This window comes from Heterodontus francisci, chromosome 27, assembly GCF_036365525.1.
Source record: "Heterodontus francisci isolate sHetFra1 chromosome 27, sHetFra1.hap1, whole genome shotgun sequence".
NCBI classification, from domain to species: Eukaryota; Metazoa; Chordata; class Chondrichthyes; order Heterodontiformes; family Heterodontidae; genus Heterodontus; species Heterodontus francisci.
In genome coordinates, this window is record NC_090397.1 from 74,786,158 (window position 1) to 74,802,385 (window position 16,228).

The following is a 16,228-nucleotide window of genomic DNA, read 5'->3' on the forward strand; positions in this document are numbered from 1 at the left end:
TGGGCCTCCTTATCTCGAGAGACAATGGATACGCGCCTGGAGGTGGTCAGTGGTTTGTGAAGCAGCGCCTGGAGTGGCTATAAAGGCCAATTCTGCAGTGACAGGCTCTTCCACAGGTGCTGCAGAGAAATTTGTTTGTTGGGGCTGTTGCACAGTTGGCTCTCCCCTTGCGCCTCTGTCTTTTTTCCTGCCAACTACTAAGTCTCTTCGACTCGCCACAATTTAGCCCTGTCTTTATGGCTGCCCGCCAGCTCTGGCGAATGCTGGCAACTGACTCCCACGACTTGTGATCAATGTCACACGATTTCATGTCGCGTTTGCAGACGTCTTTATAACGGAGACATGGACGGCCGGTGGGTCTGATACCAGTGGCGAGCTCGCTGTACAATGTGTCTTTGGGGATCCTGCCATCTTCCATGCGGCTCACATGGCCAAGCCATCTCAAGCGCCGCTGACTCAGTAGTGTGTATAAGCTGGGGATGTTGGCCGCTTCAAGGACTTCTGTGTTGGAGATATAGTCCTGCCACCTGATGCCAAGTATTCTCCGAAGGCAGCGAAGATGGAATGAATTGAGACGTCGCTCTTGGCTGGCATACGTTGTCCAGGCCTCGCTGCCGTAGAGCAAGGTACTGAGGACACAGGCCTGATACACTCGGACTTTTGTGTTCCGTGTCAGTGCGCCATTTTCCCACACTCTCTTGGCCAGTCTGAACATAGCAGTGGAAGCCTTACCCATGCGCTTGTTGATTTCTGCATCTAGAGACAGGTTACTGGTGATAGTTGAGCCTAGGTAGGTGAACTCTTGAACCACTTCCAGAGCGTGGTCGCCAATATTGATTGATGGATGCCTAACATATTACAATGATATTCTTCTGTTCAATTAAAATGAATAGATTAACACCTGTGTATAGTGTAGTGGTTGTGTTACTGCATGAGTAAACTAGGGCTTGGAATAATAATCCAGAGGATGTGAGTTCAAATCCACAATGGCTGTTTGAGAATTGGCACTCATTTCCGGAAGTAATATACTCTTGGATTGTTTAAAAAAGCCCTGATGACCTGTAAGGAAGGAAGCCTGCTGTCCTTACGCACTCTGGCCTATATGTGACTCCAGCCTTGCACCAATGAGGTTGTCTCTTAACTGGCCTTTGAAGTGGTCTAGCAAGCCACTTGTATCATCACCTTCCCAGAGCAACAAGATGGGAATAACTGGAAGCCTTGCCAGTGACACTGCATCCTAAGAATGAATTAGATAAAATTGGATTCCTATGGGGAGAAATCAGTAAAGGCTGGGGGAGTGGAGGACATCCCTGCAACATATTCTCTGGTCAGTATCAAGGGAAAGTGTGGGACCCAGTTCCACCGGCTGGAATTTGTAAAGAATTGTGAGAAAATCAATAGAGAAAAAGGAGTAAGAATCAAATGGCTTAGCATCTCGGCTTATTTCAAAATGGAACTTTTTTTTATTCGTTCGTGGGATGTGGGCATTGCTGGCTAGACCAGCATTTATTGCCCATCCTTAATTACCCTTGAGAAGGTGGTGGTGAGCTGCCTTCTTGAACCGCTGCAGTCCATGTGGTGTAGGTACATCCACAGTGTTGTTAGGAAGGGAGTTCCAGGATTTTGACCCAGCAACAGGGAAGGAACAGCAATATAGTTCCAAGTCAGGATGGTGTGGCTTGGAGGGGAACTTGCAGGTGGTGGTGTTCCCATGCATCTTCTGCCCTTGCCCTTCTCAGAGGCAGAGGCCACCGGTTTGGAAGGTGTTGTCGAAGGAGCCTTGGTGAGTTGCTGTAGTGCATCTTGTAGATGGTACACACTGCTGCCACTGTGCGTCGATGGTGGAGGGAGTGAATGTTGAAGGTGATGGATGGGGTGCCAATCAAGTGGGCTGCTTTATCCTGGATGGTACTGAGCTTCTTGAGTGTTGTTGGAGCTGCACCCATCCAGGGAAATAGAGTGTGTTCCCTCACACTCCCGACATGTGCCTTGTAGATGGTGGACAGGCATTGGGGAGACAGGAATTGAGTTACTTACCGCAGAATTCCCAGCCTCTGACCTGCTCTTTTAGCCACTGCATTTATGTGATTGGTCCAGTTCAGTATATGGTGGTTCATATCATCCCCACTATTAAGAAATTCAAACTCCCTGGCAGAGAATGATAATTCATATTTAATATTTCAATGAGTTAGTTTCTAAACAAATGTTCAAAATAATTTATTTAAAAGTGATGGAAAGTGTTTAAATGTTGTAAATTTTTTCCTCACCACTTGCTGGGTTAGGATTGTTATTAAATATAATGCATAAACAGTATTTGACGAGAGTAATATTTTAACTGGCTTTACAGTGGAAATCAATATAGTGTTGAAGTAACCGCCTTGGAGAATTGTGCATGCTTTGTAGTTTGTTGATTCTTAGATGAGTTGGTTGCAGTTTCCTCAGGAAGGCATAATGGTCTACATGTTCATCAACTATCCCTCTCCTCCTTCTCAGTCATCTACAGCCTTTGACACATTTGACCACACCATCCTGCTCCACTGCCTCTCCACCATTGTCCAGCTGTGCGACACTGCACTCACCTGGTTCCCCTATCTAATCGTAGCTGGAGAATCACCTGCAAAGCTTCTCTTCCTATAGCCGCACCCTTACCTCTGATGTCCCTCAAGAGTCAACCCTTGGCCCCTCCTATTTCTCATCTACGTGCAGCCCTTCAACAATGACGCGTAACTTCACCCCTGCCTCAGCTTATCTGCTGCTGAAACACTCATTCATGCCTTTGTTACCCCTAGACTTGACTATTCCAACACACTCATGGCTGAGCTCGCATGCACTACCCTCCAAAAACTTGGCGACATCCAAAACTCATGTCCCATGTCCCAACTCGCGCCAGTTCCATTCACCATCACCCCTGGGCTCACTGACCTATATTGTCTTCTAGTTAAGTAATGCTTTGATTTAAAAATCTCATCCTTTTCAAATCCCTCCATGGCCTCACCCCACCCTATCTCTGTAATGTGCTCCAGGCCCACAACCCTCCAAAATATCTACGCTCCTCTAATTCTGGCCTCTTAATCATCCCCGATTTTAGTTGCTCAACTACTGGTGGCCAGGCCTTGAACTGCCTAGGCCCGAAACTCTGGAATTCCCTCCCTAAACCTTTCCACCTCTCTACATCTCTTTCCTCTTTTAGGATACTCCTTAAAACCTTGCTCTTTGACCAAGCTTTAGGCCATCTGCTCTAATATCACCGAATGCAGCTCGGTGTCAAATTTTATTTTGTAACGCTCCTATGAAGCACCTTGGGACATTTTATTATGTAAAGGCACTATATAAATTCAAGTTGTTGTTTTTACAAGTGTTGTTTTTCATCTTTGTGTACAAATCGTTCTCCAAAACATTTATTGCATTATTTCAAGAAGAATACATTGAAGCTTAAATCTTGTCTTTTATTTTCTAGGTTGGTGGGAAGCCTGTTCAGTACAACTTTGCGCACACTCGGGTCAGAATTCAAAAGGATCTGAAGGACCAAACGGTATCAGGTAGAAGATCTTTGTTTTCTTTCCCTCCCCTTCCTTTATGTGCCTTATTCAAATTGAGATTCCCTTCCTGCTCAGTTTGCCATGCTATAGTTTAATGCTAGTTGTCTACTGCATTTTTATATGAGGCAAACATATCAAAATGTAAAAATATGTGACTGCAATATCAGGAATTTATCAATATTATTGTTCTGTTGATGGCCTTTAAAACTGCAGGCACAGTCCTTCCAACTGCATAATGTTATAATGTTCTTAACATTTCAAGATTTTTCTTCCAACATCAGTTTTTCATGCGTAACTTTATTGGGAAAATTTCTTCAAATTAACATTTGTAGGTGGACTAATACTGTAGATTTAGACCAAAATATTATGATGTTTGAGCCAAGTTTCACTGATGACATTACAGAGAAGCTGTTTTGACAGTTATACTACAACATATAAAGTAGCAATTTACAAATTTCTACTTGGCATCTACCCTGCCAAGCCTATTCAGAATCTGGAAAAACTCAGCAGGTCTGGCAGCATCTGTGGAGAGAGAAGCAGAGTTAACGTTTCAGGTCAGTGGCCCTTCTTCAAATTTCCAGCATCCGCAGTATTTTGCTTTTATTATCCCATTCAGAATCTTGTATGTTTCAAAGAGATCACCGAGAGGCTTAGAGACATCGCGTCATTTACGACACAGAAGGAGGCCACTTGTCCCATCGAGTTCATGCTGGCTCTCTACATAGCTTTCTAGTCAATCCTACTCCCCCGCTCGATCCCCGTAGCCCTGCAAGTTTACTTCCTTCAAGTGGCCATCCAATTTCCTCTTGAGGTCATTGATTGTCTTCGCTTTGACCAACCTTGTGGACAGCGAGTTCCAGGTCATTACCACCTGCTACATAAAAAAGTTCTTCCTTATATTCCCCCTGCATCTTTTGCCCAAAACCTTCAATCTGAGTCCCCTAGTCTTTGTACTATTGGTTTATGGGAACAGTTTTTCCTTCTATAACTTATATAAGTCTGCCATAATCTTGTACACTTCTACTAAATCTCCCCTCAATCACTTTTTTTCTAAGGTGAACAACCCCAGCTGTTCCACCCTAACCTCTTAACTAAAATCCCCCATTCCTGGAACCATTCTGATAAATCTCCTCTGTACCCTCTCAAGAACACTCACATCCTTCTTAAAATTTTGTGACCAGAACTGGACACAATACTCCAGTTGGGTCCTAACCAGAGCTTTATTAAAGTTCAGCATAATTTCCCTGCTTTTGTACTCAATTTATGAAGCCCAAGATCCTATATGCTTTACCAACCACTCTCTCAATATGTCCTGTCACCTTCAAAAATTGGTGCACGTGCCCCTCCAGGTCCTTCTGTTCCTGCACACTCTTTAGTATATATTGCTTCTACCAATTCCTTCTGCCAAAATGCATCACATCATCTCTCTGCCCATTCTGCTGGCCTATCTATGTCCTGTTGTAAGTGGTTCATATCATCCTCACTATTTGACACACCTTCAAGTTTGGTATCATCGGCAAATTTTTAGATTCTACTCCACATTCCAAGATCCAAGTCATCTATATAGAGTAAAAAAAAGCAGTGGTCCCACCACTGACCTTTGGGGAACACCCAAACAACCATTTGCTACAACTTGCTTTTTTCTGTCCTTAAGCCAATTATTTTTTATCCAATTTGACACTGACCCTCCTATTCCATCAGCCTCAATTTTGTTAACCAGCCTTTTATGTAGTACCTTATCAAACGCTTTTTTAAAATCCATATAAACAGCATCCACTGCATTCTCTTCATTAACCTTCTCTGTTACTTCATCAAAATATTCAATTAGATTAGTCAAGCATGATCTTTCTTTTACAAATCTATCCTAGCCATCCTTAATTAACTCAAACCTCTCCTAGTGTCTGTTGATTTCTTCACTAGTTATTGGTTCTAAAACCTTACCCACCAATGATGTTAACATAGAACATAGAACATAGAAAATACAGCACAGAACAGGCCCTTCGGCCCACGATGTTGTGCCGATCCTTTGTCCTCTGTCAAGGACAATTTAATCTATACCCCATCATTCTCCTTTATCCATATACCTATCTAAAAGCCGTTTGAAAGTCCCTAAAGTTTCTGACTCAACAACTTCCCCAGGCAAGGCATTCCATGCCCCGACCACTCTCTGGGTAAAGAACCTTCCCCTGACATCCCCCTTATATCTCCCACCCTTCACCTTAAATTTATGACCCCTTGTAACGCTTTGCTCCACCCGGGGAAAAAGTTTCTGACTGTCTACCCTATCTATTCCCCTGATCATCTTATAAACCTCTATCATGTCACCCCTCATCCTTCTCCGTTCTAATGAGAAGAGGCCTAGAATGTTCAGCCTTTCCTCGTAAGACTTATTCTCCATTCCAGGCAACATCCTGGTAAATCTCCTCTGCACCCTCTCCAAGGCTTCCACATCCTTCCTAAAATGAGGCGACCAGAACTGCACACAGTACTCCAAATGAGGCCTTACCAAGGTCCTGTACAGCTGCATCATCACCTCACGGCTCTTAAATTCAATCCCTCTGCTAATGAACGCTAACACCCCATATGCCTTCTTCACAGCCCTATCCACTTGAGTTGCAACTTTCAACGATCTATGCACATAGACCCCAAGGTCTCTCTGCTCCTCCACATGCCCAAGAACCCTACCGTTAACCCAGTATTTTGCATTCGTGTTTGTCCTTCCAAAATGGACGACCTCACACTTTTCAGGGTTAAACTCCATCTGCCACTTTTCAGCCCAGCACTGCAACCTATCCAAGTCCCTTTGCAGACGACAATAGCCCTCCTCGGTATCCACAACTCCACCAACCTTTGTATCATCTGCAAATTTACTGACCCACCCTTCGACTTCCTCATCCAAGTCGTTAATAAAAATCACAAACAGGAGAGGACCCAGAACTGATCCCTGTGGCACGCCACTGGTAACTGGGCTCCAGGCTGAGTATTTACCATCTAAGACCACTCTCTGCCTTCTATCAGTTAGCCAATTCTTAATCCAACTGGCCACATTCCCCACTATCCCATGCCTCCTGACTTTCTCCATAAGTCTACCATGGGGGACCTTATCAAATGCCTTACTAAAATCCATGTACACCACATCCACTGGGTTACCCTCATCCACTTGCTTGGTCACCTGCTCAAAGAATTCAATCAGGCTTGTGAGGCAAGACCTACCCCTCACAAAACCGTGCTGACTGTCCCGAATCAAGCAGTGTCTTTCCAGATGCTCAGAAATCCTATCCCTCAGCACCTTTTCCATCCACTTGCCTACCACCGAAGTAAGACTAACTGGCCTGTAATTCCCAGGGTTGTTCCTATTTCCTTTCTTGAACAGGGGCACAACATTTGCCACCCTCCAATCACCTGGTACCACCCCCGTCAACAGAGAAGATGAAAAGATCATTGCCAGCGGCTCTGCAATTTCATCCCTTGCTTCCCATAACATCCTTGGATATACCCCGTCAGGCCCGGGAGACTTGTCTATCTTCAAGTTATTCAAAAACCCCAACACATCTTCCCTCCTAACGAGCACTTCCTCGAGCTTACCAGTCTGTTTCACACCGTCCTCTTCAGTAATACACCCCTTCTCATTCGTAAATACCGAAGAGAAGTACTCATTCAAAACCTCACTTATCTCTTCCGGCTCAACACACAGTCTCCCGCTATTGTCCTTGACCGGACCTACGGTCCCCCTAGTCATCCTCATATTTCTGACATACGCGTAAAAGGCCTTGGGGTTTTCTTTTATCCTACCCGCCAAGCATTTTTCATGCCCTCTCTTAGCTCTCCTAATCCCTTTCTTCAGATCCTTCCTGGCCATCTTGTATCCCTCCAGAGCTATGCCTGTGCCCTTTTTCCTCAACCTTATATACGCATCCTTCTTCTTCCTAACAAGACTCTCAACCTCTCTTGTCAACCACGGTTCCCTCACATGACCATCCCTTCCCTGTCTGACAGGGACATGCTTATCAATGGCCCCTACTATCTGCTCCTTGAAAAAGTTCCACATTTCGACCGTGCCCTTCCCTGCCAGCATATGCTCCCAACTTATGCTCCTCAGTTCCTGCCTGACAGCATCATATCTACCCTTCCCCCAATTGTAAACCTTGCCCTGTTGCACATACCTATCCCTCTCCATTACCACAGTGAATGCTACAGAATTGTGATCACTATCTCCAAAGTGCTCGCCCACCAACAGCTCTATCACTTGCCCTGGTTCATTACCTAGTACCAAATCCAATATTGCCTCCCCTCTGGTCGGGCAGTCTACATACTGAGTCAGAAAAGCTTCCTGGACATACTGCACAAACACTACCCCATCCAAACTATTCGATCTAAAGAGTTGCCAATCAATATTTGGGAAGTTGAAATCCCCCATAATTACTACCCTGTGACTTCTGCTCCTTTCCAAAATCTGTTTCCCAATCTGCTCTTCCACCTCCCTGCTGCTATTGGGGGGCCGATAGAAAACTCCCATCAAGGTGACTGCTCCTTTCCTGTTCCTGACCTCAACCCACAGTGCCTCAGTCGGCAGATCCTCCTCGAAAATTCTTTCAGCAGTTGTTACACTATTTCTAACTAACAATGCCACCCCCCCACCTCTTTTACCACCATTCCTAATCTTATGAAAACATCTATAACCAGGTACCTCCAAGAACCATTCCTCCCCCTCACCTATCCACGTTTCAGTGATGGCCACAACATCGTAGTCCCAAGTGCCCATCCACGCCTTCAATTCACTCACCTTATTCCTGATGCTTCTTGCGTTGAAGTATACGCACTTTAACCCTTCTCCGTGCCCATCTGTCCTCTGCGACAGTGCTACCTTCCCCAATACCTCACTACACTCTTTGTCTTTCTGAGTGGACCCACTGGTCCCTGGACTACAAGTCCGGTTCCCATCCCCCTCCCAAACTAGTTTAAACCCTCCCGAACAGTACTAGCAAACCTCCCTCCCAGGATATTGGTGCCCCTCTGGTTCAGATGCAGCCCGTCCTGTTTGAACAGGTCCCATCTTCCCCAGAATGCAGTCCAATTATCCAAGAACTGGAAGCCCTCCCTCCTACACCATTCCTGCAGCCACGTGTTCAGCTGTGCTCTCTCCCTATTCCTAGCCTCACTATCACGTGGCGCCGGCAACAAACCAGAGATAACAACTCTGTCCGTCCGAGCTTTCAGCTTCCAGCCTAACTCCCTAAACTCACTTCTAACATCTGTGCCACCCTTCCTTCCTACGTCGTTGGTGCCAATGTGCACCACGACCTCTGGCTGCTCCCCCTCCCCTTTAAGGATCCTGAAGACGCGATCACAAACATCACGGACCCTGGCCCCAGGGAGGCAGCAAACCATCCGTGCGTCTCGCTTGCGCCCACAGAACCGCCTGTCGGTACTCCTCACCATCGAGTCCCCGATGACTAGTGCTCTCCCGTTCTCCCTCCTTCCCTTCTGAGCCACAGTGCAGGACCCCGTGCCAGAGGCCCGTTCACTGCAGCCTGCCCCCGATAGGCCGTCCCCCCCAACAGTATCTAAAACTGTATACTTGTTGCTGAGGGGAACGACCACAGGAGATCCCTGCACTGACCTCTTCCCACCTCTAACTGTTACCCAGCTGCCTTTGTTTTGTGGAGTAACGACATCCCTGTAGCTTCTATCTATCACCCCCTCAGCTTCCCGAATGATCCTCAGTTCATCCAGCTCCAGCTCCAGTTCCCTAACACGGTCTGATAGGAGCTGGAGACGGATGCACTTCCAGCAGGTGAAGTCGGCAGGGTCACCGGAGGTTCCCCTCACCTCGAACATACTGCAGGAGGAGCACTGCACTCCCCTGGCTGCCATTTCTTTTACTCAATTACCCCTTAATTAAGTACAAATATAGATATTAACAAAAACAGTTAAACTAACTGTCCTGTAGTTGCTTGGACTGTCCTTACACCCTCTCATTCAGCTAAACTTCAGAGAGTATAGGCCCAATTTACTCAGCATTTACATATGTCATAGTGTGATCCATGTCTCCGCTTCAAAGACGTCTGCAAATGCGACATGAAATCCTGTGACATTGATCACAAGTCGTGGGAGTCAGTTGCCAGCGTTCGCCAGAGCTGGCGGGCAGCCATAAAGACAGGGCTAAAGTTTGGCGAGTCGAAGAGACTTAGTAGTTGGCAGGAAAAAAGACAGAGGCGCAAGGAGAGAGCCAACTGTGTAACAGCCCCGGCAAACAAATTTTTCTGCAGCACCTGTGGAAGAGCCTGTCACTCTAGAATTGGCCTTTATAACCACTCCAGGCGCTGCTCCACAAACCACTGACCACCTCCAGGCGCTTACCCATTGTCTCTCGAGATAAGGAGGCCAAAGAGAAGTTTGATCCAGTGGCATTGCAGCTGCAAAATTCCTGGGTTGGCATGACTGAAGCAATCTGAGTAACGTAGACTGAGATTTAGGAGATGCAGCAGCTGCCAGAATGGCCAGATCAAGGCAGAAGTGAGGAATTTGTGAGCTTGCAGAGTCTGCAGTTTTTAAACCTTGATTTATGCAACTTGGAAATGCTTTTGAACCTATTTAGCTCCAAATACCTGCAGCTGTTTCTCACTGCCTCTCACAGAGTCAGCCCACTGGACAAAGAAAGAATCTAACCAACTCCCCTTAATGTTCAATGGCATTTCCATTACTGAATCCCCCACTATCAATATCCTGGGGGTCACCACACTCCAGAAACTGAACTGGACCAGCCACATAAATACTGTGACTACAAGATCAGGTCAGAGGCTGGGAATTCTGTGGCGAGTAACCTACCTCCTGACTCCCCAAAGCCTGTCCACCATGTACAAGGCACAAGTCAGGAATGTGATGGAATACTCTCCACTTGCCTGAAAGCAGCTCACCACTACCTTCTCAAGGGCAATTAGGAATGGGCAATAAATTCTGGCTTAACCAACAATGCCCACATCCCCCAAATGAATAAGAAAAAATGACTCTCTATGACTCTCAAGCCCTCCACTATGCCTATGCTGTCAACCTAATCAGCTGACATCCTATCCTGAATGAGCCACGATTCCCTCCAGTTAAACATGAGTAATGTTAAAGTCCCATCACAAGTTTGTACTCTCATCATCAATTCCATCCCCCTCCTCAGTGTCTGTCTAATAGAATGTCACTGTCTGGTTGATACCAACTAATCGTACACTCGCCATCCTGTTTGAACCTGTGCTGAGATTTAACTATATATCCTCTCCATCACAAAGACCATCTGCTTAACATTGCCTGTCTCTACCCCACTTCAGCCCGTCTATTCCCAAAATGCTCACCAATGCCTCTGTCACCACCAAACTCAAGTATTCCAATTCTTTCTGGGCCAACCTCCCATCCTCCGCCCTCCATAAACTTCAGCTCATTGACAATTCTGATATCGTAGATTAAATTCAACTTGAACTAATTTGGAAAACTATTTCCACTGGTTAGTAAGTAGTAATTAGAGGACATAAATTTAAAATGATTCCCAAAAGAACAAAAAGATGGGTTTGATATTTTATTTGCACAGAGGCTTTTTACAATATGGGATGTTTGAACAGAAATCATTGCACCAGAATCCACAATAGTTTTTTACAGTGAAGTAGATAAATATTTGAAAAAATGAAAAGGGAACGTGAAGAGGACAAGGGAATGGAACTAAGCTGATCACTGTTTTGAGAAGTCAGTACAGGCACAATGGGGTGGATTGCCACCTTTTGTCTTGTAAAATTATTTGGAATATCTCCTTCAAGAATCCTGGCACAAATAGAAAAACTACACACCAAAATCAATAGGGTTAGGGAGTGTGTCAGTACAGCAGCTTTTTCTGAAGCAGCGATAGTGCAAGCGAGGTGTCAGCTGAGAAGGTGAGTTTCAGTTTAAAATAACTTACCTTTTGTTTCGGCGGACAAGGGGACTGCTGGGTAAGTAAACCTATATATTCGGGTAGTGGCTAAACCCGAAACACTACACGTGTAGTGTCTCCCACCCATCCTCCTCCTCTCACCAAAAAAAAAGGCCTCTTGTGTGGAGGGTTTGGTAAGGTAAGGTTTTCCTTTTTTTAAAATCTCTGTTGTCAATTTAGTGCAGAGGGGATCGAAGCTAGGGCAGTTGCATGCTCCTCTTGCAGGATGTGGGAGGTAAGGGTCACCACTTGTGTCCCTGCTGACTTCACCTGTGAAAAGTGCACCCAACTCCAGCTCCTCGCAGACCGCGTTAGGGAACTGGAGCTGGAGCTGGATGAACTTCGGATCATTCAGGATGCTGAGGGGGTGATAGCGAGCAGTTATAGGGAAGTAGTGACACCTAAGTTACAGGATAAAGGTAGCTGGGTGACCGTCAGGGGAGGGAAAGGGAATAGGCGCACAGTGCAGGGATCCCCTGTGGCCGTTCCCTCAATAATACGTATACCGTTTTGGATACGGTTGGGGGGGGGGACCTACCAGAGGAAAGCCACAGTGGCCAGGTCTCTGGCACTGAGCCTGGCTCAGTGGCTCAGAAGGGAAGGGGGGAGAATAGGAGAGCCATAGTGATAGGAGATTCAATGGTTAGAGGAACAGACAGGAGATTCTGTGGTCGCGAACGAGACTCCCGGATGGTATGTTGCCTCCCGGGTGCCAGGGTCAGGGATGTCTCGGGTCGAGTCCACAGGATTCTTAAGGGAGAGGGGGAGCAGCCAGAGGTCGTGGTACATATCGGTACCAATGACATAGCTAGGAAAAGGGATGAGGACCTGAAAAGCGAATATAGGGAGTTAGGTTGGAAGCTGAAAGGCAGGACGAGCAGAGTAGTAATCTCAGGATTGTTACTGGTGCCACGTGCTAGTGAGGCTAGAAACAGGGAGCGAGTGCAGCTGAACACGTGGCTACAGAACTGGTGTAGCAGGGAGGGATTCAGATATGTGGATCATTGGGATACCTTCTGGGGAAGGTGGGACCTGTACAAGAAGGACGGGTTGCATCTGAACTGGAGGGGCACCAATATCCTGGGCGGGAGGTTTGCTAGAGCTCTTCGGGAGGGTTTAAACTAGTTTGGCAGGGGGATGGGAACCGGAGCCACGGATCAGTGGATGGGGTAGCTGTTGAACAGGCAGATACTGAGTGCAGAGAGTCTGTGAGGAGGGTTAGACAGTTGACAGGGCAAAGTTGCAGCCAGTATGATGGGTTGAAGTGTTTCTATTTTAACGCAAGAAGTGTCAGGAATAAGGGTGATGAACTTAGAGCATGGATCAGTACTTGGAGCTACGATGTTGTGGCCATTACGGAGACATGGATATCACAGGGGCAGGAATGGATGTTGGATGTTCCGGGGTTTAGATGTTTCAAAAGGAATAGGGAGGGAGGTAAAAGAGGTGGGGGAGTGGCATTGTTAATCAGGGATAGTATCACAGCTGCAGAAAGGGAGGTCGTCGAGGAGGGTTTGTCTACTGAGTCATTATGGGTGGAAGTCAGAAACAGGAAAGGAGCAGTCACTTTGTTGGGAGTTTTCTATAGACCCCCCAATAGCAACAGAGACACGGAGCACCAGATTGGGAGGCAGATTTTGGAAAGGTGCAGAAGTAACGGGGTTGTTGTCATGGGTGACTTCAACTTCCCTAATATTGATTGGAACCTCCTTAGTGCAAATAGTTTGGATGGAGCAGTTTTTGTTAGGTGTGTCCAGGAAGGTTTCCTGACTCAATATGTAGATAGGCCGACTGGAGGGGAGATTATGTTGGACTTGGTGCTTGGCAACGAACCAGGCCAGGTGGCAGATCTCTCGGTTGGAGAGCATTTCGGTGATAGTGATCACAACTTCCTGACCTTTACTATAGTCATGGAGAGGGACAGGAGCAGACGGGATGGAAAAATATTTAATTGGGGGAGGGGGAATTACAATGCTATTAGGCAGGAACTGGGGAGCATAAATTGGGAACAGATGTTCTCAGGGAAATGCACGACAGAAATGTGGAGGTTGTTTAGGGAGCACTTGCTGCGACTGCTGGATAGGTTTGTCCCGATGAGGCAGGGAAGGAATGGTAGGGTGACGGAACCTTGGATGACAAGAGATGTGGAACAGCTAGTCAAGAGGAAGAAGGAAGCTTACTTAAGGTTGAGGAAGCAAGGATCAGACAGGGCTCTAGAGGGTTACAAGGTAGCCAGGAAGGAACTGAAGAATGGACTTAGGAGAGCTAGAAGGGGACATGAAAAAGTCTTGGCGGGTAGGATTAAGGAAAATCCCAAGGCGTTCTACACTTATGTGAGGAACAAGAGGATGGCCAGAGTGAGGGTAGGGCCGATCAGGGATAGTGGAGGGAACTTGTGCCTGGAGTCAGAGGAGGTAGGGGAGGTCTTAAATGAATATTTTGCTTCAGTATTCACTAGTGAGAGGGACCTGGTCGTTTGTGAGGACAGCGTGGAACAGGCTGATATGCTCGAACAGGTTGAGGTTAAGAGGGAGGATGTGCTGGAAATTTTGAATGATATGAGGACAGATAAGTCCCCGGGGCCAGACGGGATATACCCAAGGATATTACGGGAAGTGAGGGAAGAGATTGCTGCGCCTTTGGCGATGATCTTTGTGTCTTCACTGTCCACTGGAGTCGTACCGGATGATTGGAGGGTGGCAAATGTTGTTACCTTGTTCAAGAAAGGGAATAGAGATAACCCTGGGAATTATAGACCAGTCAGTCTTACGTCGGTAGTGGGCAAATTATTGGAGAGGATTCTGAGAGGCAGGATTTATGATTATTTGGAAAAGCATGGTTTGATTACAGACAGTCAGCATGGCTTTGTGAGGGGCAGGTCATGCCTCACAAGCCTTATTGAATTCTTTGAAGATGTGACAAAACACATTGATGAAGGAAGGGCAGTGGATGTGGTGTATATGGATTTTAGCAAGGCGTTTGATAAGGTTCCCCATGGTAGGCTCATTCAGAAAGTAAGGAGGCATGGGATTCAAGGAGAGTTGGCTGTCTGGATACAAAATTGGCTGGCCCATAGAAGTCAGAGGGTGGTAGTAGATGGAAAGTATTCAGCATGGAGCTCGGTGACCAGTGGTGTTCCACAAGGATCTGTTCTGGGACCTCTGCTCTTTGTGATTTTTATAAATGACTTGGATGAGGAAGTGGAAGGCTGGGTTAGCAAGTTTGCCGATGACACGAAGGTTGCTGGAGTTGTGGATAGTGTGGAAGGCTGTTGTAGGTTGCAACAGGACATTGACAGGATGCAGAGCTGGGCTGAGAAGTGGCAGATGGAGTTCAACCTGGAAAAGTGTGAAGTGATTCATTTTGGAAGGTCGAATTTGAATGCGGAATACAGGCTTAAAGACAGGATTCTTGGTAGTGTGGAGGAACAGAGGGATCTTGGGGTCCATGTCCATAGATCGCTCAAAGTTGCCACCCAAGTTGATAGGGTTGTTAAGGCGGTGTATGGTGTGTTGGCTTTCGTTAACAGGGGGATTGAGTTTAAGAGCCGCGAGGTTATGCTGCAGCTCTATAAGGCCCTGGTTCGACCACACTTGGAATATTGTGTTCAGTTCTGGTCGCCTCATTATAGGAAGGATGTGGAAGCTTTAGAGAGGGTGCAGAGGAGATTTACCAGGATGCTGCCTGGACTGGAGGGCATGTCCTACGAAGAAAGATTGAGGGAGCTAGGGCTTTTCTCATTGGAGCGAAGAAGGATGAGAGGTGACTTGATAGAGGGGTACAAGATGATGAGAGGCATATATAGAGTGGATAGTCAGAGACTTTTTCTCAGGGTGGAAAGGGCTATCACCAGGGGGCATAATTTTAAGGTGATTGGAGGAAGGTTTCGGGGAGATGTCAGAGGTAGGTTCTTTACACAGAGAGTGGTGGGTGCGTGGAATGTGCTGCCAGCGGTGGTAATAGAAGCAGATACATTAGGGGCATTTAAGCGACTCTTGGATAGGTACATGGATGATAGTAGAATGAAGGGTAGGTAGTTAGTTTGATCTTAGAGTAGGTTAAAGGTTCGGCACAACATCGTGGGCCGAAGGGCCTGTACTGTGCTCTACTGTTCTATGTTCTATGTTCTAGTAATAGTGACAGTTTACTGGTTCAACCTATCATTTGGTTTGAGCTGGAGCTGTCGGGGAATTCTGTCTCCATATTTATTAGATCTTTCTCAGTCCAACAGTTGGACTGTCACTAGGAATTGAGGCATTTCTTCTTGAGGGAACTCAAAAGCCAAGATCAGTCAACTTCCTTAAATTATAGTCCATATTATCCTCTAGTTCTTGTTGGAAGAGATTGCTGGAAGGATAGCAGACTGTAAAAGAAGAAATAGTAATTTTAAAAAGCCATTAGGACAGCCTGTTTCCAGGCAGTGACATTGAATTTATCTACAAAAGGCAGCACTTAGCTTACCACAACAAAATTACAGATAACCATGCACATTAATTATTTTTGCATTTTAAATATATCGGTATATTGCAAGTTTTTTTTTATTCATTCATGTGATGTGAGCGTCGTGGGCCAGGCCAGCATTTATTGCCCATCCCTAATGGCCCTTGAGAAGGTGGTGGTGAGCTGCCATCTTGAACCGCTGCAGTCCATTTGGGGTAGGTATACCCGCAGTGCTGTTTTGGAAGGGAGTTCTAGGATTTTGACCCAGTGACAGTGAAGGAACGGTGATATCGTTCCAAGT

General features: G+C 46.3%; 1 protein-coding gene across 1 annotated transcript in view; it reads left to right on the forward strand.

Annotated features, from left to right (window-relative positions):
• The window catches only part of LOC137384960 (protein piccolo-like), a 631,016-nt gene that overhangs the window by 232,392 nt on the left and 382,396 nt on the right, over positions 1 to 16,228 (forward strand). The window contains exon 11 of the mRNA XM_068059672.1: positions 3,458 to 3,539. Within this exon, the coding sequence (XP_067915773.1) occupies positions 3,458 to 3,539 (82 nt within the window). The remainder of the gene's footprint in view (positions 1 to 3,457; positions 3,540 to 16,228) is intronic.